The 23,489-nt window shown below is 44.6% G+C and overlaps 2 protein-coding genes across 2 annotated transcripts in view; both read right to left on the bottom strand.

The window, feature by feature from the left end:
- Positions 1 to 1,795: 1,795 nt before the first annotated feature.
- On the bottom strand, positions 1,796 to 10,990 carry TIGAR (TP53 induced glycolysis regulatory phosphatase). The gene is made up of 6 exons (XM_063154150.1): positions 10,852 to 10,990; positions 9,494 to 9,531; positions 7,524 to 7,645; positions 4,843 to 4,920; positions 3,732 to 3,842; positions 1,796 to 3,268 (listed from the first exon to the last, which is right to left on the bottom strand). The coding sequence occupies exons 1-6, from the start codon at positions 10,881 to 10,883 to the stop codon at positions 2,810 to 2,812; spliced, it is 840 nt and encodes a 279-aa protein (XP_063010220.1). The 5' UTR covers positions 10,884 to 10,990; the 3' UTR covers positions 1,796 to 2,809.
- A 5,759-nt stretch (positions 10,991 to 16,749) lies between these two features.
- The window catches only part of CCND2 (cyclin D2), a 30,037-nt gene continuing 23,297 nt past the window's right edge, over positions 16,750 to 23,489 (bottom strand). The window contains exon 5 of the mRNA XM_063154149.1: positions 16,750 to 21,558. Within this exon, the coding sequence (XP_063010219.1) occupies positions 21,403 to 21,558 (156 nt within the window). The 3' untranslated portion in view covers positions 16,750 to 21,402. The remainder of the gene's footprint in view (positions 21,559 to 23,489) is intronic.

The raw sequence follows: 23,489 nt of genomic DNA, 5'->3' as shown, positions 1-23,489 counted from the left end.
TACCAAAATCTAAAAACCTCCAGCTCACAGCCAAAGCCCTCAAAAGCAGGACACATCTGGGGGAAATCTGACATATTTTAAGTCCAGGCATGTGGGTTGTGGATCTGAGGCAGCCAAAAGCTTGGATATAGAATGCATCTATTTAAATTATGTTCTAATTTTTTTTTAAAGGAAAAAACCTCCTTTTGCAAAGGCAGGGATATGTCTGCACTAGTCTTCAACAGAGAACTGTGGGAATAGAGAACATACCTTTGCTTTAGAGGAAGGAAACTGTGGTACTACCAGAGCTCTCTGCCTGACAGCTGCTCAAGGAGAGGCAGACCTGTGAGGAGAAGCCAGCATCCATTGCCACTACTGAGTAGTCCCTCAAATAATTTATGTTCTGTTCCTATTCCTAACAGACCCATCTATTGCTGCAGCTCTCCTTTCCCATGATCCCAATAAACTGTACAGATTTACTGTACATGTGCACAAGAGTTACTTGACCAAAAAAAGATTTAGTCTCAGTGTTGATGTAAAAGCTTAAAAAGAGGAATACTATACACAGACCTAAGGAAAATAGCTTTTAGAATTAGCTTCAGAAGCTTCCAAAATAAGTGACTTTTTAATGCAGAGAGAACCTGACATGTGACATAACAAAGAAGAAATAACAAATGCAACTATTTTAGGGCAGGCCATAAGCCTACCTAGGCTGGCATCCTGCCTCCAGCAAAGTCAGCAACAGATACTGAGGGAAAAAGCACATCTGGGCAACTGTAGGACACTCTTGACTGTTTGTACTCCCCTGGCAGATGTGTTTGCAGCATTTTAGTGTGTTTTACAAAGTCTGAATTGGGAGATTCTGATGCATTTTCATGGAAAAATGTGACTTCATTAAGAGAGGAACTGTTCAGAAAACCTGAGTGGTTTCAGCCTTTGGTATTTTTCCTTGGTGCCAGTTAGGCACCATAGTACCATCTACTTGCCCTGTGAGACTTATCAGAGGAAAGAATTTGGTAACAGCAAGTTAAAAGAAAACAATCACACAGGTTCCTGGATTTAAATTTTAATGACCTCTAAATACAAAAAAAGAAAGTAAAGTGTATTATAGAGGAAGAGCCAAAAATCCCTCTGGGAATAGTGTGACCAAGCAGTGGCAAAGCACTTAACAAAGCAGATGTTCTCCTAAATTATGGGATCATCAACCAGAACAAAATATTAATTACCTGCTTGAGAGAAAGAAAGATAAAGGCAAGAAAGATAAAGAAACCTTTTAAAGTGAGAAGCACCCCAATCCCTAGTGTGTTTTGAATATTTGATGAAATGACAGACTTAGGGAGAAAAATGTGTCACGTCTCCACTCATCCTCTCGCATTTTCAACTCCATTAAGAATTGATGAATGGTTCCAAGAAGAATTGATGGAATGACTGGCAAAATCCAGGATGTGGCAGTTCCAGGGGAGTTTCAGCAGTTTAAAGCACTGGCAGGAGAATTCCCTGCCAGTGGCATGCCTGAAATAAACTGGCACTACCAGGGACAGGCAAATTCAGAATGAACTCCTGCCCCATTCTCCCACCATTAACTCTGTTAGAAGTCATAATTAAAGCTTTGCTATCTTCATTGGCTGTGACCACCAATTTAGTTATGAGGAGCCTTCCAGGAAGATGCATTTCACAAAGAGCTTGAGGAGTCCATGCAAAAGTCATATTCTCGTTTTAGCCAGGAAGGAAAAAGAGTTATGTGATCTGAGCAAAGTTTCACAGGGCAATAATAAGAAAGATTTTTACCTCAAAAGAAATACAGATGAAATGGGAGTTCTATTCAAGAGCCTTTAATTTATTTTTTTAAACAGGCCAAAAATATGCAAATGAAGAAAAAATACGTGAATCTTATAAATAACATAAACCAGATAAGCTCACACTGTAACACCACAAACACCCCAGTGGGGAAAGAATGCAGTATTAACACCAACAGTCACCAAACAATCAAACTTGCCTCATTCTAGGAAAAAATATTCATAAAGTCAAGTGCATGACTGCAGCTGACAGAAGGATTCCAGTCAAGTACAACTCACTCCAGAGAGAAAGTCCCTTTTCCAGAAAAGAGACCACCACTATGTGCACACAAGGTTCCTCATCCTGCTCACAGCTAAAAATAAATACTCTGTGTTTGTGTACGGTGCTCTTCAACAGAGACCTCGAGAACCTGAACAGTTTCTTAGGAAGAACTCCTGGCGAGGTAGGTTTATCATCATTCCCACATTACAAATGGAAAGGAGATTTGCCCAGAGTCCCACAGATATTCAGTGTCAGAGTCACATCCCTTGGCTCTGCACCAAGCCTGTCCCACTGGGCAATGCTCCTTCCTAGGTTCTACTATTGCATTCAAAAATTTATTTTAAGACAACAAGTACATTTCATATTACAATATAGCATTTTGTAATAAAACAAGAATACAGTATAGCTCAGCTTTGAGTTACCACTCCTCTCCTCTCCCCACCCCTTTCACTTGGAGGTAACCAAAATAATTATGGAGTAATGCAACGGAGTTGTTTGAAATATGTGCTGTAGGAGCAGATATGCAAGTGACTGCAAGTATTATGCTTCTGAGAACAGGGAATATTTGTTTTATTTTGCTACTGCCAACTTATTCTGGGCACTAGGACCATGCAAATTGTAGTTTTTAGGATGGCAAGCAGTTGCATGTCTCCCTTTTTGCAGTTTAGTGTCAGCAATTCCAGTCAATCCCAGTAATTACTACAGATACTTTTCCCAAGTTTAGCAAAATTGATCTAAGTGATCTAATCCCACTTTCCCCCCACAGAGACCCTTAAAACACTTTTGAAGCTACACATTCAGCTCCCACATCCACTAAGTGAGAGTCTTGGTTAAGACAGACACACGTGATATTGGGCTTCAACAAATTCCCATTTTCAAGTTTTATAATGAAATGACTGACTCCAGTATTGGGACTGACAGAAGACAGCTGGGACTTGGTTAAATTTGCTGGTAAGGTACAGTTGAGATCTGAAACCATGTAGCCAATCCAGTTCCTCATGTAGGCTCCATGACTCACCACCAAAATATTGGCATCTAATACCGTGGAAGATCCGCTGCCCGCAGAGCTCAGCTCCCCCTCACTGCAGTGGTTTGTCCAAGGGAAAACAAACTGCTCTCCAGATGTTCCTGAGCTCCTGCCTGGGGCACCGGGCTTGCCATGCTCCTTCTGCTCCAACTCAACAGCCAGCTGGCAGAGGAATTCAAAAAAATCCCTCGCACGCTCTCTCACCTGCAGGGAAAGGCCGGAAGGAAACGTTGTGAAGAACGAAGAGATCGTTGTGAAGCAAGCACAGATTTGGCTTTCAGAAATCTGACACAAAACGACTTCAGGTAAAACACAAAGATTTCTCACAGACAAGGCTCAGAAGCCAATGTAAGTTACTGACTGCTGTGCAAACTCCTCTGCCCTCCAGAGAACAATTGCTCTCATCCTCCTGTGAGCCAGAGCTTCATGAGGAGTCAGTTTCAAAACCAATATTTTAGTTATAAAGAGATTCCCCACTTGGCAGCCACTGTTATCAGACCAAGCAGTATTTTTTAGCTTAGAGAATATCTCTGGTTGGGCTGAGCTCTCAGTGGGAAGCTCCCAATACCTGCAATTGCACTGCTAAAAAAGCCCAGAAAGCAGGACAAGAATAGATAAATAAATAAATAAATAAATAAATAAATAAATAAATAAATAAATACCATACTTCATCCAGTGTTTCTCCTCCAGAAGGTGTGAATGAAGGACATTGCTCTCCAGCATCCTTTGCCATAGCCTTGAGGTCAGCCAAAGGCTTTCCTTCTGCAACACCGTATTTCTGTGAGGGAAAAACGGGGTTTGGCAGGATGTGTCAGGTCACCTGTAACCCCTTCCAGAGGCTGCAAACAGCTCTTCCCTTTGTGAAGCTTCAGCTTTGTTTTCTTGGATTCCCAAGGCATAGTTACCTTTTACATTTTATCCCAATTTTGGGTGAGGAAATATCTTTATAGGTACCCTTTTAAACAGCAGATAGATAGATATAGATATAGATGATATATAGATATAGCTAGATACAGATATAGATATATAGACATATAGATGCTCAGTAGACAAATACACTAAGAGCAGCATCTCATTTAAAGCATGGACATCCAACACATGACTCTCAGCCTGATCTTTGTATGGAGATTTTTTTTCTTCCACTGACACTCATCCCCAGCATGCAAAATTCAAGTGTCTTTGTGACTGAGGTCCCCGTGCAAATGCTTCTGTACAAAGCCCTTCACATGAGGATAAACTCAATTTTCCTTTTGCTTGCAAAAAGGCTACAGGAAGTTATTTTGCACTTGTTAGAAACCAGTATTTTCTCTAAAGAGCTGCAACCCTCTCTAAAGACCTTCCTCCTCACAACAGAGGAAGGATCCATCTTCAATTCAGAATTTTTGAAAAAGACATAAAAAAAGGAAACAAAACCGCCCAAGTACCCTTGCAATTAAAAGTAAATAATAAGGCCTTGCTGATTTCAAGTGAAGGACTGGAATTTCTGAGAGAAAAAAAATTCAAACAGGAAATGCTACAATCACATGCTGCTCCTTAAATACTAAACTTTACCATTAAAGCATCATAGTTAAAACATTCATAACTTAATTTTGGCTCTGCTTTGCCCTTCTGCAAACAATTTATTGTCCCTGAGGTGAATTGTTCAGTTTCCAGTGATTAAAAAGACATCAAGTAGTGCTCTCCACTGCTAAATCTACCATTCAATAAGGCAAGACACCCATGAGGAGGAAGCTACATTTTCAAATAGTTCAAAATTTGATAATAATTTTGGCACTTACTCTCTCTCGCAGTCTTGCATCGTACTTGATTTCCAAATCTTTGCAAAACCTGTTTTTTCCTAGAATGGCAGCAGCAGTCTAAAAAGTGAATATACAGTCACATCAACTGGACAGAACACAGACACACCACCTTACACCACCAGAGCCAAGGTGAATCCCATCAGCAGCATCCAACAACCCAAACCAACAAAACAGAAAGTTTTTCAGCTACCAGTCTGGCACATTGCATAGATGGCCCAGGCCAGGCCATAAAAATAGAAAAGCTGCAATCTTCTGGCAGTTCCTTCCCAATTCAAAGTCCAGAACAACTGAAGAAACAGCACCCATGAGCAGGGTTTACTGGGATAAGAGCCACATCTTCTGTTGAACAGAACACAGAGCAACCATGTGGACATTCTTTACATGGAGTACTCACAGCTGGGCCAGACTCACAGCCGTGCTCCCTGAAACTGCTCATTAATCCAACTGAACCAACATCTGACACTGTCTGGCTGCCACAGCCAATCCTGAGGGCTGGAAGGGACCTCTGGAGATCACCCTGCCCAGGCAGGGTCACCTGGAGCAGGTGACACAGGAATGTGTCCTGGTCATGTGTCCTTGGAATGTCTCCAGGGAGGGAGATTCCAGGCCCTCCCTGGGCAGGTTGTTCCAGGGCTCTGCCACCCTCAATGTACAGAAATTCTTCCTCATGTTGGAAGGTGGAACTTTTTGTGTTTTGGTTTGTGTCCATCGCTCCTCATCCTGTCCCTGGACACCACTGGAAAGAGCCTGGCACCATCCTCTGACACTCCTTGGAGATATTTCTATGCATTAATGAGATCCCCTCTCAGTCCTCTCCAGACTAACCAGGCCCAGCTCCCTCAGTCTCCCCTCATAAGAGAGATGTTCCAGACCCCTCATCCTCTCTGTGGCCTCCACTGGGTCCTCTCCTTGTCTTTCTTGGGAACCAGAGGACAGCTGCTCCTGGTTCTTACATGCACCCAAGTGTGAAGGCTGCACTGGCTTCACAGGCAGTTTGAGCTGTGCAAACATCCACACCAAATCAATCTGACACTTAAAGAATTCATTTTGAAAACAACCCTTGGATTCTGACACAAAGTAAGCAGCTTTCTTGTGCTACTGACACATTTAACATATTGCTTAGGACAAATTTGGTCTTGGAACTTTAACCTTCTCTCAAAGAATAAGGCAGAAATAAAGACAGGGTTGAATCCACTTCCTTGTGTATATGCACAGTAGAGTTATTTGTATGATCATATGCAGGAATTTCCTCTTTTGCAACAGAACTTGTACATTCCTCCCATACTCGAACTGTGAAGTGACAGTGTAGTAACAGGCCCTTCACAGAAGTGCAGCTGCCAAGAAAGCTGCACATGGACCACTTGGAAACCTCAGCTTTACACATCTTTGGGAAAGCTTTCCCAACATCTGGACAACTTGTCAAACAAGTGGCAAAACACACTTCCTGTATGCAAAAGAAAATTCAGGTCTTTCCCATTAGCAGAGTGCAGTTCTGAAAGGGCTCTTCATGGAAAAGGCTGTGTCTAATAAAAGAAAAAATATCCCAAACCAATTCCCATAAAGCAGGCACACAGCACAGACAGCTTTATGAAAGTTAGAAAGCACTCTTAGTGTTTTAAAATATCATCACTGCCATTCACACACACAAAGGCAGCTATTCTGCATATTTAAAATATCCAGCTATTGCACTCTCCCCTCCTTGTCTCTTCTGTTTTCTGCTTAGGTTGTGCTGCTACAGCAGTTTCTGGAATTGTGCTGCAAAACTGATGAGCAATGTTGTTGGTGTATGTTTTGAGGGGAAAAAAAGGGAGATTTATCCTACATTAGGTTGATCTGGTTTACAACACAGCTTCACAGACTTCTAGCAGGACAAGACAGTAAAAAGCAAACAAACAAGAATGACTTAGAAGTTTCAACCCCCTACATGTAGCTTGAAAACACAGAATCAGCAACAGAAGAGAGAATTAAAGATAGGGCCTCCACAGGAGACATCACCTTCCTAGAACAGTTGACCTCTAACTTAAAAAGTTTTGCTTCTGTAATTTTGAGTATTTCATAATTCTGCACACAAAGTCACATGTAATCTCATATAGTAACTTTTCCTCTTTATTTAATCTGTATTGTAGATTTACTGCATCAAGGCAAGAGGTGTGAGATGCCTGACAAAGTCCAACATCTCTGCCCATTTAATGATCCTTGTACTGATTTCACAGCAAAACTCGACCTTGCCTACATTGGTCTGCACTCCTCAAAAGAACACAGCACACAGCCACAGTGCCTGGGACACCACAACAATGTCACAGCCAGTCTGGTTTGCTTCTTAGAGAAAAACTCAGTCCTGTCTGTGGTGATGGGGACCACCAAGTCCCCAATACTCCTTCAGCAAGAACAATGCCTATATATAAAACAACAGCAAATCATGGAACCATGGACTGGTTTGGGATAGAAGACAGCTTAGATATCACCCAGTTCCAACCCCCCGCCACAGGCAGGGACACCTTCCACTATCCCAGGCTGCTCATAGCCCCATCCAACCTGGCCTTGGACACTTCCAGGGATCCAGGGGCAGCTTTTGGCTCTGTCACTGCATTATTTTTGCATCACCAACAGCAAATAAATGCCAGATTTGGGAGCCAGCTGTTGCCTCAAGAAGCACTTACCTGCTTTGCTCGAAGGAGGTCACTTGAAAAGACGTGGGTAAACTTCACATTACTGAGAAATAAACCAGCAGCTTCTGCTTGCCTGAAACCAGTTGCAGAGAGTGGCTCATCCACTCCTTGACCTACAACAAAATAAAACCCCACAACATTAAAACATGAAAATTTTAGACCATTTAGCAGCTGACCAGGCATGTCAGCAAAAAAGAAACTGCCCAGCCATAAGAAAATCTTTCTTCTTCAGCAAAGCCAATCATTAGGAAAAGTCACTGCTCTTCTGGTCTTCCATAAACTCAGTCACACATATTTAATGATAAAAAGGAGTAAAGCCTAGGAAGACAGGAGGATCATTATCAATGATAATTATGTTAATCTATACCTTTGACAAATTTAAACATAAAACAGAGACCTACATTTAAAAAATGTGACCATTTTTAGAAGGGTCACTAGTTCCTGCAAGAGGTATCTCACAGCTGAAGCTCCATAAGCAGATTTGTTAAATGTAAATAAGAAAGAGGACAATACTGCTGAGAGAATGAGATGCAAACACAATCCATTGTGCTCTCTTCCTCTCCATCTCACACACTGACAGTAATGCTCATACAAGCTGGAGCAAACCCAGCTGCAAAGCAGCAAACCTCCCAAAAATTGTTTCCAGCCAGGAAGTCTGCGAGAATAACTGGCCACAGAGCTCTAGGACAGTGCTGAGAGAAGAAGCACTTTGGAAATCCAGCCTGAGTTGGACAGGTGTGCTCCTGTCACAGCTCAGAGTCTGCAGGAGAACCCAGAACTGTGGTGGGGGGACAAACGTGTAACAGATTGCTACATCCACACCTTTTACCCATTCTAGCTCTGCAGGAAGCCAGAGCAGAGTGTGAAATTCCCATCAGATTCAGAACAAAGAACACAAACTCCTTTCACCCAGAAAATGCACAATCCAACAGCAAAAAACAGGACACCAGAAGTCCAGAAGTTGAGTTCTGAGCACCTCATCTGTAATTCAGACATGTGAGACGTGTGACCCCAGTGTGCTGGTAAAGGCTTACACCTCTCAATTCAGAAGAGGCTTGCTCAAAACCAGAAGCTATGTTCTCTCCACACTGGAGAGGAGTCCTATACACATCATTTTACCCAAGGAGCTAGGAAATCAAAAGACATCATCAATATTTTTAAGCAATTAAAGCAAGGGAATATTCTTTACTCATTTTATTATGATCACAAATCCATGTTGCAAGAACGGTCAATGGCAATGCCAGAGGGAGGAAAATCTGGAAGCACAATTCTCCTTCACAACATGAAGTATTGTAGAAAGCTCATTTATGCAGAGTAAACCCCAGCCGTGATTTTCCTACAGCAGACATCCAGGCAGCTCAGTGTGCTCAGTTCCGGGCGTGCAAGCCAGCAGCCACAAAGGTGAAATCTAGTTTTAAAATGTGTCTACTCAAGACTGCCTTCGTAGAAAGAGCTGGGATTGAGCAATTCAAGCATTTAAACAACCTCTACTTTTCATTCTCCCTTGCCCTACTGCAGGTTTTTTCTGCAAGTAACAGATTCCCTTCTTGAGGCAACAGCCCCCTTCACATCAGGATTTTTATCCATCCTCCTGCAGCTCCTTTTCCCAGAAGCCCTTTTCCCAAACTTTCCATTACTGGGATTTAACACAGTGCTATGGAGTCCTTAGTAAAAGGTGCTGCTATCATTTTATTTGATCACATGCAACATATTTTTTCCCTGTGTGGAAAAAGGAACTCTTCTAACACTCCTGTTAAAACACAATGTGCATCAGCATCTGTTGATGTTCTGTGGAGGGTGACTTAAAATCTTCTGTAACATTATGAAAGCCATGTCCTGGCTTACACAAAAAGTCTCTAAAGGTTTACAGTATTATGGCTTAATGACATCTGAGCAGTTGGTGACAGGATTTCACCATGATTCTCCATCTCTAACCAGGTAACAGAATAACTCTTACTAACCTTGCAGTATCTTGTCTTTGTTGTATCTTGTTTCTCCACTGAAAGAGAATGTAAACAACAACAACAAAAAATTAACTTGTCATAATTTAAGTGGATTTTCAAAAACATTGTTGTATTAAATACCAACAAGAGACAGCACCACCTGAATGTAAAAAAAAAAAAGATACAATGCAGCACAAACCATTTTCAAAACAATGCATACAAATATTTTATAATTAAAAAAAATATTTTCAGATCGATTCCAATCAAGCTTTTAATGAGACAAAGCCATCTGATATAAAAGTAAGAGAAGTGATTTCTTAAATTAATGCAGCACAATTTATCGGTAATAACTACACCTCCATGCTGGAGAGAACAAAGCTGCAGGAAGACTCTGGAGCCTTCTTTTGACAAGCATGTGCTGCAGCTGGTTCTCTGAACTTTACAGGAAGCAGTTCCAGAGATTATCAAGGGTAGCAGCACAGCTGCACACCTGGAAGAAACAGAGCCTAGGAAGCCAAAGCAGAAGAAATCACAGACTCATGGAATAAACTGAGTTGGAAAATATGTAAAAGATCACCCAGTGCCAAACCCCTGCCATGGGCAGGGACACCTCCCACTATCCCAGGTTGCTCAGAGCCCCAACCAGGCTGGCCTTGAACACTGCCAGGGATGGGGCAGCCACACCTCTCTGTGCAACCTATGCCAGGGCCTCAGCACCCTCTCAGGGAACTTTTTGTACCTGACAGCCAATCTAAGCCTCCTCTCTGTCAGTGTGAACCCATTCCCCCCTTGTTCTGTCACTCCAGGCCTTTGTCAAGAGTCTCTCTCCATCTTTGAGGTCACCCCAAAGCCTTCTCTTCTCCAGGCTGAACAATCCCAATTTCCTCAGCCTTTCCTCCCAGCAGAGCTGCTCCATCCCTCTGCTCCCCTTGGTGTCCCTGCTCTGGCCTGGCTCCAGCAGCTCCCTGTCCTTGCTGTGCTGGGCCCAGGGCTGGATGCAGCCCTGCAGGGGGGCTCAGCAGAGAGGGGCACAGGGGCAGAATTCCTCCTGCCCTGCTGTCCCTGGTGCTTATGGTAAAGGAGAAAAAAAGCTCAGCCTTGCTACAAATTAAGGAGTTTTCTCCTGACAGCTGCAGGGAGCTGGAGCTACTTGGTTCAGTCAGTCACAAACCTCTGCCAACAGAGCGGGAGAAAAAAGTCACCTTAGGAATTCCAGCCGAGTCACAACCACTTTAACCTTTCACGGGAGGAAGGTTCACCACCCTTGCCCCGCCTGAGAGCTTTTGCTCAGCTCCCCCCTCCCGCTGCCCGTGACCGAGGAGGGGACGCGGCCGCCGGGGCACGGCCAGCGCCGGGGGTGCGCGGGCGGTACTCACTGCCGCACGACCGTCAGCCCGAAGCGAACCATGGCGCACGGCAGCGCAGGTGAGCCCAGGTGAGCCCAGATGCGCCCAGATGCGCCCAGATGTGCCCAGATGTGCGCAGGTGGATCCCAGGTGCGCGCACGTCCCACCGCCCGCACTGCGGCGCCGCGCGCCGCGCCGTGACGTCATGCCCCCGCCCCGCGTGCCGCTCTGACGTCACCGGAGGCGGCTCCCGGCAGAAAAGGAGGATCCGGGAAGGATTTATGGCTCCGCGACGGTCGGGGACAGCTGGCACTGCTCCCCCTCCACAGGCGACAGCACGAGAGGGAACGGCCTCACCGGAGGCTCGGCTTGCGTATCGGGAAGAAATTCTTCTCCCAGAGGGATCAGCAGCATCACACAGGCTGGAAGTCACCGGCCCCGGTGGCATTTGCGCGCCCGTGGATGTGGCGCCTCCGGACAGGGTTCAGTGGTGGGCGTGGCAGGGCGAGGTTTACACCTGGACTGCCGCGCCCGAAATGGTTCCGCATTCTCACTCCGCAATTGCAGTCAGGAGGCTTTCGCCTTAAAAGTCCGGGTTTGGCAGCGTCTTATGACGCTGGTGTTGAGGAAGGTTCCTGGTCTGAGCATCCCGGAGCCGCTTGGAGTGGCACTCGCGGCGTCTGAGCCGGGACTGAAGCCCCTTCCCAGCTGCATCCCCCGCACTCCCAGTCGGACCGGGTTTCCTTACTGGCTCAGTTCCAGGTTTCCCTGACCAGAGTCTCGGATGTCCAGTTCCGTAACATCCTTCAGTCACGGTGCAGTTCCTAAATGACAAAACAACAGCCCGAGCTGGTGGCCTTGCAGGAGGGACGCAGCACAAGAGAACCCCTGGGCTTTTACACCCTCACAGATTAAGGGTAGGAAAGTCTGAGTTTTCATCTCCTGCCGTGACTCTGAGTGTCCATCCCCTGTCCGGTGCCACAGGGCTGGCATTTCCCAGCCTCTTGTCTCAGCTGGGCTGCGCCAGATCTCAGCCTGCAGCTCCACTGCAGCTGCACCCCGAGCTCCCTGCACCGAGTGTGTTCCTCCACACAGGGACCAGGGATGGACCCAGTTTGCCCCTTTGGAGAACACAGAATGGTTGGTGATGTTCACTGTGGTTACATCAGCTCAGTTAACACTGATTGGCAGCAGCACTTTGCTCAGGGTAATATCAACACATTGATATTTAGATATAGATGGATAAAAGGCATTACTCACAAGTCAGTCAGAAGCCTGGGCAGCCAAATCACACCCTGGATTAACCATCAGCAAAGGTGAGCTGGTTCCAAGGAATAGTTTAAAGCAGCAGTTTCCAAGGCAGAGCAGTGTGAGATGTCAGCACCCACATCCAGCTGGGACCACACTGGTCTTGTCCTGCAGAACCCACAGAATCACAGAATGGCCTGGCTTGGAAGGGGCCTTAAAGATCGTCCAGTTCCAGCTCCCTGACATGGGCAGGGACACCTTCCACTGTCCCAGGTTGCTCCAAGCCATGTCCAACCTGGCCTTGGACACTTCCAGGGACCTAGGGGCAGCCACAGCTTCTCTGGGCAGCCTAGAAATTCCTACTGGTAAAATGGACAAAGTAACACAAGAAGTAACTTGAACTTGTCACCCTGATTTTTTAAGATTTTCTAAGCGTTCTGATATTTACATTCTTGTAGCAAACTTTTTCACACACTTTCTATAAATAACTTATTGTTTTGCATTCTTTTATGGAGGAGGAGAAATTTGATAGACTATTGGTTTGTTGGGTGTCATTGGAGAGGTGGCACTTTCACCCTCCAATCCACTGTCACTTTTAGAAAACTATAAATGTTGGAGTCAGAAAATAAACTTCCCTTTTTTCTGCACCTTGAAAGCAGTGGTGTGTGCGCTCGTATTGTTTTGTGTCCTGTCGCGACAGGAACTCATCCTTTTCCCCTCAGAAAGCTGAAGTTTTATGGCTTACATACAGTGTGATTAACCAAAATATTAGTTGGTCAGCTGAGTGTATTTCCTTCAGGATTTTTCAACCTGATTGAATAAATGATATCTAAAAACCCAAGAAATTCTTCTGGGTTGCCAGGAGGTCTGACCTCAGTTTGAAAGTGGTTTGTGCTTTAAGACCAAATAAATTCTAAATGAAGACTGAAACATAATTTGTTTCAATAGCTGTTTAAAGCAGATGCAAAAGTTAAATATTTAATGCAAGAGCTGTGTCTGTTTAGTTTCCTTTTTATCTTCTTTTTGCAGCGTGGCATTAACCTCACATTTCTGCAGTGCCTCTCCACAGATTTCGGAACTGACATTTTCACATTTTCACACCAGTGATAGTCTCACCTGTAAATGAGCCAGTGCCAACTGGATCAGCTCTGACCTATTTCTGTTGTATCACCATTAAAAACAACCATGTTTTGCTGTGGTGATAAAACTCCAGCTGTGTCTCACACGTGGTTTAGAGGATCAAATCTCAAACATGAGCCTACACTGTTAACATCTCTTTCTAAGTGCACAATGAAAGTACAGGTCCTTTTGGAAAAGCGACAGCCCTTCAGGCAAAATTAGTGACAAACTTTGTCTGAAGTCACCCACTTTAGGTGACACACAAGCCACTTTGGCTTTGAGAGCAAACAGCTTGGAAAGCCTGTACCTTCTGACTTAGAGCCTCATGGCTTAGCTGCTAGGTTAGGTTTCCCTTTTCAATTGTCATTTGGGATCTGATCTTGCTCCTTGTGCTTACAAATACACCCAGCAGAAACCTTTGCTGAATTTCTTCAGTTCTGTGTTGCTGCACTTCTCTGCCTGCACAATGCTCCTCTGAAGGATGTCCTGGCCTGAAATCCTAGCAAATCCTACCCAGAGATTGTGCTGCGGGCAGGCCTCAAATTGGCTCTGCTGGAGAACACAGTTCCTAGAATTTCATTCGTGGCAGAGTGACTTCGGGGATGTTTTTAATTGTTTTTAAGCTGGCTCTCAGTGCGGTGTACGGGCTGCGAGTAGGGAGCCGGGGCAGCCCCTGGGCCGACCACCTTCCCCTCTGCTGGAGCTATGGCAGCCCCGGGACGTTCCTTTGTCCCCGCGGGATTCCCGGGATTGTCCCGGGGCCCTGAGGGCCGTGCGCGGGGCGCGGGCGCCCCCTGGCGGCTCCCCCCCGCGCTCTGCAGCGGCCGCCGCGGCCCTTCCCATTGCACAGGCCTCGCCACTCCCGGATCGCGGATCCCATCCTTACCCGGGCGCTGTCAGCGCACACCAAAAAGATCAATACTTCGTTGTGTCTAAGAAGCAGATCCAAAGTAACCAGAATAAAAAAGTTTCTCTGAGAAGCAAACAAGTTGAATTTACAATCATGGAATCATAGAATATCCTGACTTGGAAGGGACTCACAGGGATCATCCAGTCCCGCTCCTGGCCCTGCACAGACCCCCCAGCAATCCCACCCTGTGCATCCCTGAGAGCGCTGTCCAAACACTCCTGGAGCTCTGGCAGCCTTGGGGCTGTGACCATTCCTGGGGAGCCTGTTCAGTGCCCCAGCACCCTCTGGGGAAGAACCTTTCCCTGATACCCACCCTGATCCTCCTCCCCTGACACAGCTCCAGCCGTTCCTGGGTCCTGTCCCTGGTCACACGGAGCAGAGATCAGGGCCTGCACCTCCTCTTCCTCTCATGAGGAGGCTGCAGATTGTGATGAGTTCTCCCCTTAGAGACAACGTGAGGAAACTGGAAAACTTGAGATAAATTTTTGTTTGAGTGTGCTGGATGACAATGCTGATTTCATCCCTCATCCTCCAGCTGGTTATGTCCCACTCACAGCTTTGCTCAAGTTCTGAAAACCCTCAGAAAGTTCAATCTACTGCTCTTCAGGGATGCTTGCGAGTCCTCTGTGAGATGAACCAGAGCTTTTGCTCTAAGAAGTGTTCCTGAGTAACCTGAGGAGCCAAACATAGCCAGTCTGCTGACCTTTCCCTCTCTCCTTCACTGCTCTGGCCTAATTCTTCTTGCAGTTTCTGCATGTTGCATTTTGGAAGAGCTCAAATAACAACCCAGTTTATTTTTAGAGAAAACTCAATGGCAAGACCAAGCTAGCACCACATCATTTCCACAGAATGACAGGCATTTAAGGACACAGACATTTCCCTTTTTACTTTTCTTCTTTGCATTCAGCTCCTTTCTCTCTCTCTCTCTCTCTCTCTCTCTCTAGCAGGTTGCAGCAAAACTCGGTGTTTTTTCTTACCTCAGTGTAAATACCTCAGCTTTACTCACCTTAATTTGTAATCCTAACAGGTCTTGATTGAATGCCACTGCTGCTGAGGGATGCCCTTTGTCACAGTGCCCCTGGAGCCCAGCAGAGCACTGACCTGATGTTCTCCCTGGCCTGAGAGTCCCACAAGTTTCAGTGTTGTCTCCTGGCTACATCAGCAGGAACATCAGCAGCCCAGATGGAATGCAAATCACCTTTGAGAACCCTTTTAAATAGAACAACAATCACAGAAGCACAGGATGGGTCAGGTTGGAAAGGACCACAGTGGAGCATCTGGTACAGTGTCCCTGCTCCAGCAGGGCCATCCCAGAGCACAGGATTGTGTCCAGACAGCTCTGGAATATCCCCAGTGAGGGAGACTCCACATCCTCTCTGAACAATCTGTTCAGGGCTCGGTCACTGCACAGTTCCAGTTCTTCACAGGCTCCAAGCTGAGCCTAGTAAATACCAGAAATTGCTGGTCATGTTGTTCAGTGGTGGTCAGAGAAAACCCTGGACTTGTGATGGTTTAAAATCTCTACCTCTTAGTGTAGATAAGCTGGGAAATGCGAGGCTCACAAGACATTTGGCAGGGAAGTCTTCAGAGACTTTCCCTAAAACCACAGGTCCCAAGATTGTGTGAGTATGGCTAGAAAGATCTCTGTCTCCTGACTCTTAGCTTCCTGATTTAGTCCCTCTTTCCTATTAATTTTTAATTCATTCATATTCATTCCATAATTCATAATAAATTTATATTTCCAATAATGATATTTTCTATTTGTTTCTGTTTATTTTTGCTTGTGTGTTGCTTCATTTTTGAAACATTTGTTTTTTTGAGATTTTTTTTTTTTTCCTTCTTCCTGTTCATTTTATCTTGAAGTTTGTCATTTGGAGTCTTTTCCTTTCATTTATCTTTGGGTTTGGCAGTATAATTCACTTCATGATGATGTTTCCCCAGTATGTCTGCCCAAATGCCTCTTCTTCATTCTTCAGGGTCTCTTTGCTGTCCCCAGGGGTGGAAAAAGGGCTGGAAATACAGGAGAAAACTGCTACTGGATGCCAGTGGAGGAGAGGTTAGGCCAAACACATCCCACAGGAGCTTGGTAACTTCACAGCAGGCATCCACAAGCAGATGTGGGAGACGGGAGAAGTTGAGCATCCTGCCCCCCTGGCCACAGACTGAGAAAGCAGACTCTGGACAATGGACTCATTTCTTCCCACTGGCCTCACCACAAATCCCACTCCTTTTACTCACGGTTTCCCCAGGTTTACAGAAAGAAAAACAATCTGATTTTTTCAGTAGCATTCCAGTGCAACAAACAATTGAGTGAAGATTTAAACCGTATTTCAATTCACTGCAAAAATGTGCACTCTGTGTGGCTTTTTAGCAGCTCAATTTGATTCCCACAAATTTTTTGATCCTGTAATTTACCAATTTTTAGGACTTTGTTCTTCTTGAATCTCAGGACCCGAATTTGCCTATCCAGTGGGAATGCAGCTACATTTTAGAGGCAGGCTCGTTCTGTGACCGCAGCCTTCATTTTATATGCCTGCTAGCACCATCTACCCAGATCAGAGGCTTTAGAATTACATCCCACCAAGGAAACACCACCATGCAGTGAGTGACACAACCAAATTCCCTAAAGGAATAAAAGCAAGGCAAGTAAATTTAGGTCAAGGTGAGTTTATTGTCCATACAGCATACCTAATCCCGCCAAAACACTTTTCTTAGAACCATCTTTAAACTAGTCAAAACAATAGGTTATTAATAAAAATGACAACACTGAACAAAGACCTTTTAAAAGGCAATCAAGACTACACCGTATCAGAGTCTTATCCATCAAAAACAACCTCATGTACTTTCTAAATACTTTTGTTTACACTGATGTCTACTACCACACTTTCTAGCATCCCCTGACCACATAAACATCCACACCTCTTAAAGAGCACATTTGTGAGAGAATAACGTTGACTTGATATGGCATCACACTCAATAAAGCAAAAAAAAAAAAAAAAAAAAAAAAAACCAAAAAAAACCTAAAACAAAACCCAAAAAAGTTTGAGAACAGAAACTGTGCAACCAAGAGTGATTTCTGAGGTACATGAGAACATGGTAATAAACATAGTGGAAAAAATCCAGTGGCCAGGTAGTTTGCTGAGTAATTAAGAGCTGCCCAATTACTCAAGCATAAATCATAGACATTGAATTAGTTGGACATGGGATTAATTGGTATTTTTCTCTTTCACAAGCATGTTAGCATGTTGGAAATACAAATAAATACATTATGAGGTGCTTCTACACTACAGTAACAGGAAGGAGGAGAAGACCATCAAAGTACCATCAATAGGAAGCTGAGAGAGAAACGCTTTTAGCAACTGCACCAATCCTTTGGCACTTGGGAAGGCAGAATCAGCAACACATCTTCTATTCTTTTTTAATCAATCAGTTGGGAGGTTTACAATTTCTACAGTCCAGGACGGGGAAATCTCACACCTCATTTGCAGTAACAACACACTTCCTTTAACATCTGTTAAAAGAGAGTACTAGGCAGTCATTTTATTCTGAAAGCTACTGTGAAAGCACTCAAGTTGTAGGGTTTGCAGCTTTCAAACATACAGTAAGTACGCTGTAACCAGAGGGCTGGCACTTGCTGAGCATGTCACTGCAGCCAAGGTCACTCCTCACCCTGGTGGGGACACACACAGACCCACCAGGACCCTGCGGAGACTGGGAATGCTGAATGGTGCTGCCCCTTCCAGCATAGCTCACCCCCACCCTGCTGCAGAGCAGCCGACCACGGAGGTGGCCCTCAGCCCCTGTCCCTTCAGTTCTGCAGAGGGGTGACACTGTGGGATCACCCCAGTGATCCACAGCAGAGATCATCCCTGTGATCCACAGCAGGGATCATCCCCGTGATCCACAGCAGGAATCACCCCTGTGTTCCACAGCAGGGATCATCCCCATGATCCACAGCAGGAATCACCCCTGTGTTCCACAGCAGGGACCATCCCTGTGTTCCACAACAGGGATCATCCCCATGATCCACAGCAGGAATCACCCCTGTGTTCCACAGCAGGGATCACTCCTGTGTTCCACAGCAGGGATCATCCCTGTGTTCCACAGCAGGAATCACCCCAGTGATCCACAGCAAGGATCACCCCTGTGTTCCACAGCAGGGATCATCCCTGTGTTCCACAGCAGGAATCACCCCTGTGTTCCATGGCAGGGATCACCCCTGTGATCCACAGCAGGGATCATCCCCATGATCCACGGCAGGGATCACCCCTGTGTTCCACGTCAGGAATCACCCCTGTGTTCCACGGCAGGAATCACCCCTGTGTTCCACGGCAGGGATCATCCCTGTGATCCACAGCAGGAATCACCAGTGATCCTCTGCAGGGATCATTCCTGTGATCCCATGGCTGCTGTGGGACTGGGGTGTGAAGGAGGCTGGATGAAGAGCAGGGGCAGGCACACTAAACACAGGTCCTGCCTACACCTGGCCTATGGCACGGAGCAAATCACGCCAACATGAGGGACACGGTGCCAGTGCTTGGAGAGGTCATCCCACCATTAGGATCCTCTGGCACAGCTCCCCATGAAGCCACAGGGCAGGGCTGCCAAGGAATGATCTGATCTGACCTGACCTGACCTGACCTGACCTGACCTGATCTGATCTGATCTGCGTGTGGCTCCACAGTCTTGCTTCAATAACATCAGCTACGTTTTTCCTCCAGAACAGAGACACCGCCGCAGACTTCCGGGTGCTCCCAATGCAGAACGTCGAGGCGGGAGGTGAGGCCAAGGCTGTGCCCAGCAGCAGCTTTGGGGAGAACAGACCTGCTCACCAGTGGAGAGTCAATGCATTTTTTCCACTATGAAAAAGATACCAGAGACCAAAAAGGAGCCAGTGCCCCGCCTCGGCTGCTTGCAACCTCTCCCGGGCGGGCCCCGGGGCAACCAAACTGTCACTGTGTGAGGTATTGTGAAAATGGGAACCATTTCTTGTCCAGCAAACCTGAGGTAAGTATACCATCTTTGCAGGATGTGATCAGGAAGGAAGGAGATTAAAAAAAAAAAAAGGAAGAAGAAAGGAGGAAAAAATAAAATAAAATAAAAAAAATAATCATGAACACGCTATTAGGGGAAAAAAAACCTGTACAGGGCATTTCCAGTAAATCAAAGAACTCATCATATCTCCACTTAACCATCTACTTCAGGATTTGAAATTTAAGCAGTAAAATAATATATTATAAAAATGTTTATAAAATAGCAGCACACTCAGTGAAACAATACAGCTAAGTACTGTTAATGTGAATAAGAATGAAACAAATCATAGCTTCTTAGCAGCGCAAAAAAAAAAAAAACCAAAACCAAAAAACCCCCCAAAACCAAAAAAAACAACAAAACCTTAGAACCTTACTCCATTTTCTACCCTCATCTAGCCAAATAGGCTGAGTCCATACATATAATATTCTTCGAAGTAGCATGTTCTTTCTGGATTTTTGTGTTAAAAATGTGAACATTAACATTTCAACCAACAGCTTCATATTGGATATCTGCAAACTGTTAATACAATTGTGCAAAAAAAAAAAAAAAAACCAAAAAAAAAAAAACAAAACAAAACAAAAAAAAATAGAACCAAAAAAACCAAAAGTTGCTCCAACTCCTTTGCCATCTAAATGCCTCTTCGTTACAGATGGAGCAGGAAAATAAATTCAAGTACACTGAATACACCATTGTAATAAAACTCCAAGTTGCGCACCTCGATGTTTACCACCATGGCTGTTGCACCAGCAATTTTCTTTCCTTGTCCATAGATAAACATGCAGGTGGTATTAAGATCCTTCTGTGACACTGAACAATACAGATGGTCAGGCTTTTATCAGGAATGTCATGACAGGAATGTCATCTGAAGCGGGTGTTGGTATTTCCAGCAACACCACAGCTAACCAAGTACACCAGATACTGGAAAATATTGACTATAAAAAGCTATACAAAGCCTTGCTTTTGTGACTTCTTTTTTTTTTTCGTTTTTTTTTTTTTTTTCTCTTTTTTTTTTGTTTTTGTTTTTGTTTTTCTTTCCTCGGCAAAATTGTCATAAACCATCTCATTTAATCCCTTAGGAACAATTTTCAAAGTGCTTTTCGAATGAAATGGTTTACAAAAACGCTCACTGTGGATCAATAAAATTAATGAAATGCTGAAAAAGTGTGCGGGGGGAGTGGGGGGAAAGAGATGAGGAAGCAAAGCCTCATCTTCTTTAACACAGTGAGGGGCTATTACAAGGGAAGATGGACAGAGCATCATTTAAATGTCTTTGTGGCCAAGCTAAGAAGCTGCCAGACGTTATCATGGACGTGAAGCATTAGCACTGTAAAGGAATATAATGCTTTTCCTAGATGATCCACCACATCTTGCAATCCAAAGGTTGGAGGTGGCCTGCCCAGCCAACAGGTCGGGATTAATGCATGCATTCCCCCCACTGACCGTGAACACTTGGGAACTTTGGCTCGGCCCACGGCTGGGTAAAAGGAATTGCCCTCATGCCAAAGATGCTGCTGTGTTTAAAATGAACCATTTCGGAAGGAAAAGTAGATAAAAAGTCAAGAGGGGCAGAGGGGAAGTTGGGAAAAAAAAAAAAAGAAAAATAAATCAACTGAAAAAAAAAAGCCCAAAAGACACCTGCTCTTCTGGCTGGTAAAATAAAGCATCTTCTTTCTTAGGTAGCAGCTACCACAGACAGCAAGAGTAAACAAAACTAACATACAGAGATCCAACAAACACTTCTGACTAATAACAGAGGTGACAGATCAGCAAATCTCTTCTGCATTCAAAATGGTTCAATTGCTTCAGGGATCTTTTCCCACTTTGCCCTAAACCCCTTATTCTATTGCTTTGCAATCTAGTCAAGCCATAAAATCGCACACACAATTCCTTTCTTAAATCTAAAAAAGGGGTGTATGCACTAGTTCATAATACACAGACAAGTATACTCTACTTTGTTCCCACAAATGCAGGCTTACATTGATCTAGCTACTTTGTATGCTTTTATAAGCATTTAATATCACTGATACATAATCAAATAGCAATTACCAAATATATCGTGGGATTCCCTTCTGTAGAACATCACAGGCACCAAACGCTTTTTTTTTTTTCATTATTCAGTTTTTGTACTTTTTTTTTTTGTTTTTCTTTATACCTAAAAGAGCTTTAAATATGTTCTATGTGGGAGCAGATTAAAAAAAAACTTCACTCTAAAAATAATAACAAAAATAAAGGGTCTGGGGGAGCAAGCGTGACTTGGTGTGCCGATGTCCTCACAGGTTGATGTCTCTCACATCTGTGGGAGTGCTGGCCTGGTCCAGTTCATCCACTGTCTTGGAGGGGTTGCTCTGCTGCTGCTGCTGCCGGACTTGCTGCAGGCTGTTCACGAGCACCGCCTCGATCTGTTCCTGACAAGCTTTAAGGCAGTCCTAGAATAAAGAAAGCAAATTGTTCTATTAGTAAAGATAAATGTGGTTATTTTTTCATTACTGAGCTAGTAGAAGTTGGAAGAGCATCAGTCAGGTGTTTCTAAGAAGTGGCTGCTCTGACACAAATCAACCTTGAATTACCAGAGTTAATCACTGTGTACAAACCCCCTGGGTCAACCACTATTCATGCTGTATTTATTAGCCTCTAAATCTTAATATTTTACTGGTCTTTGATTGTAGAACCATTTAGGTTGGAAAAGACCTCTGAGATCATCCAGTCCAACTTTTGAGCAAATACCACCTTGACGACAGAGCACTGAGTGCCATGTCCCATAATTTTCTGAACATAAAACCAGTTCCCAGAGACCACTGCATTAAAAACTACAGAACATTCAGGGAAACAGCAGGGTACAGTACAGCAACATAAATATGGGAGTCCATTAGGAGTCCCACAATAAACATGAAATATAAATACAGAAATAAATGTGAAGGATTCACCCCATTTAAACCTGACACAATGAAGAAGACGACTATTAAAGTACTTACAGGATGTTCCACACTTTTGATAATACACTGGAAGACCAAATAATGTGGTCATTTAACCAGAAAAAAAATTGTGAGAAAACCTTGACAAACCCTGAGTTATAGGAGAAACTTAAAAATAGAACCCAAGCTGTGACTGCATGAACACAATGCCAGCCACGTTCATTGTGCTGGCACTGGGAGTATCAATCCAACACTGTGCAGGGGGACACGTGGTGCTTCAAGAAATGGCATTTTCTAAAGGCAGCCCTGAGGAGTCCTTCTGGAAAAAGCACTAATACTGTAAACTTCCTGTGGCACAGCCTGCCTAAGGGCTGGGTGTCTCCAAAAGTCTTCAGGGAATAGAGGAACACAAGGTTTGGTAGGAGGATTTTCGCAGCACAGTGCTTTAACCAGAGCCCTCAGAGCATCTGGCTGGGGCGGTGAGACTGAGCATCACCATTCCCACTGTCAGGCAGGGGAGCTGAAGAACAGAATGCAGTACTGACCTCCATAGGGCTTCACAGGCACTTGTCATCCTACTTGGGAATACAACTGCAACACTGAGGAGCTGGGCCCTGACCAACACACCCCTTTTTCTACACAGTACCTGGTTATTGGGGAGAGTTTAAAATATTCATACATGGAGGACTGATTTGTCATCCCAGCTGGACTGGGCAAACACATCCAGTGAAGAGGATCTGCTCCGCTGGCCACGCTGACGTTTGTGATGGGCACAATTAGCTCCAGTGGATAATGAACACCCATTTTTCTTGGCTACCAGCCAGCAGCTGCTAGCTGCAAAATCCTGTCCTCGGATAAAGAAAATCCCCCATTATCAGCTAGGGAGGGCTTTAGGTGCATTGTAAGCATTCACCTGTGTGTAAGAGGGCAACGACAACAAATCACTGTGTGGGTCAAGGCATTTTCAAGTGTGGGGGCACCAGTTTGGAAACTCTTGTAACAGACAACACTCGTAATGTGCTTTTTTGGGTTGTAAGAACCTATTCTTTTAAAGCAGTTTCAAAATACTGTGTCCTTCTGAAAACAAGCCAGATTTTTTTAAGCAGCTTCAGTCTGAAAAGCTTAATGAGGCAATTTCCTTGCAGGCAGGCTTGGGGAAGGAAGGGTGGTGACATGCGGAACATGTGGCTCGAGCATTTGGAGTCAGCTTTGTCTGTTCCTAAACACCCTCATGTATGGTCATTTACACCATCACTGTACAAACTTCTGATGGGTAGTGTGATGATTCATTTCAGGTATGAAGAGGCTGAAATCTCCAGGTAACCCTATAGAGAAATGGGTCATTTTTGGTGTCTTTATTTTGTACATAAAATCTATAAAGTGGCCTCGACTGGAATTTTCACATGGATTTTGTTTCATATGGGAATCCACAAGCCACTGTGTAT

This window comes from Melospiza melodia, chromosome 4 (genome assembly GCF_035770615.1).
Source record: "Melospiza melodia melodia isolate bMelMel2 chromosome 4, bMelMel2.pri, whole genome shotgun sequence".
Classification (NCBI taxonomy): Eukaryota; Metazoa; Chordata; class Aves; order Passeriformes; family Passerellidae; genus Melospiza; species Melospiza melodia.
This window is presented reverse-complemented; position numbering and strand designations above follow the sequence as displayed.

Excerpts from the sequence above, each read along its gene's own strand:
- TIGAR (XM_063154150.1), bottom strand. The coding sequence starts at position 10,883 with ATGGTTCGCTTCGGGCTGACGGTCGTGCGGCA. Across the intron at positions 9,532-10,851 it reads GGGCTGACGGTCGTGCGGCA|TGGAGAAACAAGATACAACA; the intron begins GTGAGTACCGCC and ends ATTCTCTTTCAG. Across the intron at positions 4,921-7,523 it reads ACCTCCTTCGAGCAAAGCAG|ACTGCTGCTGCCATTCTAGG; the intron begins GTAAGTGCTTCT and ends TTCACTTTTTAG.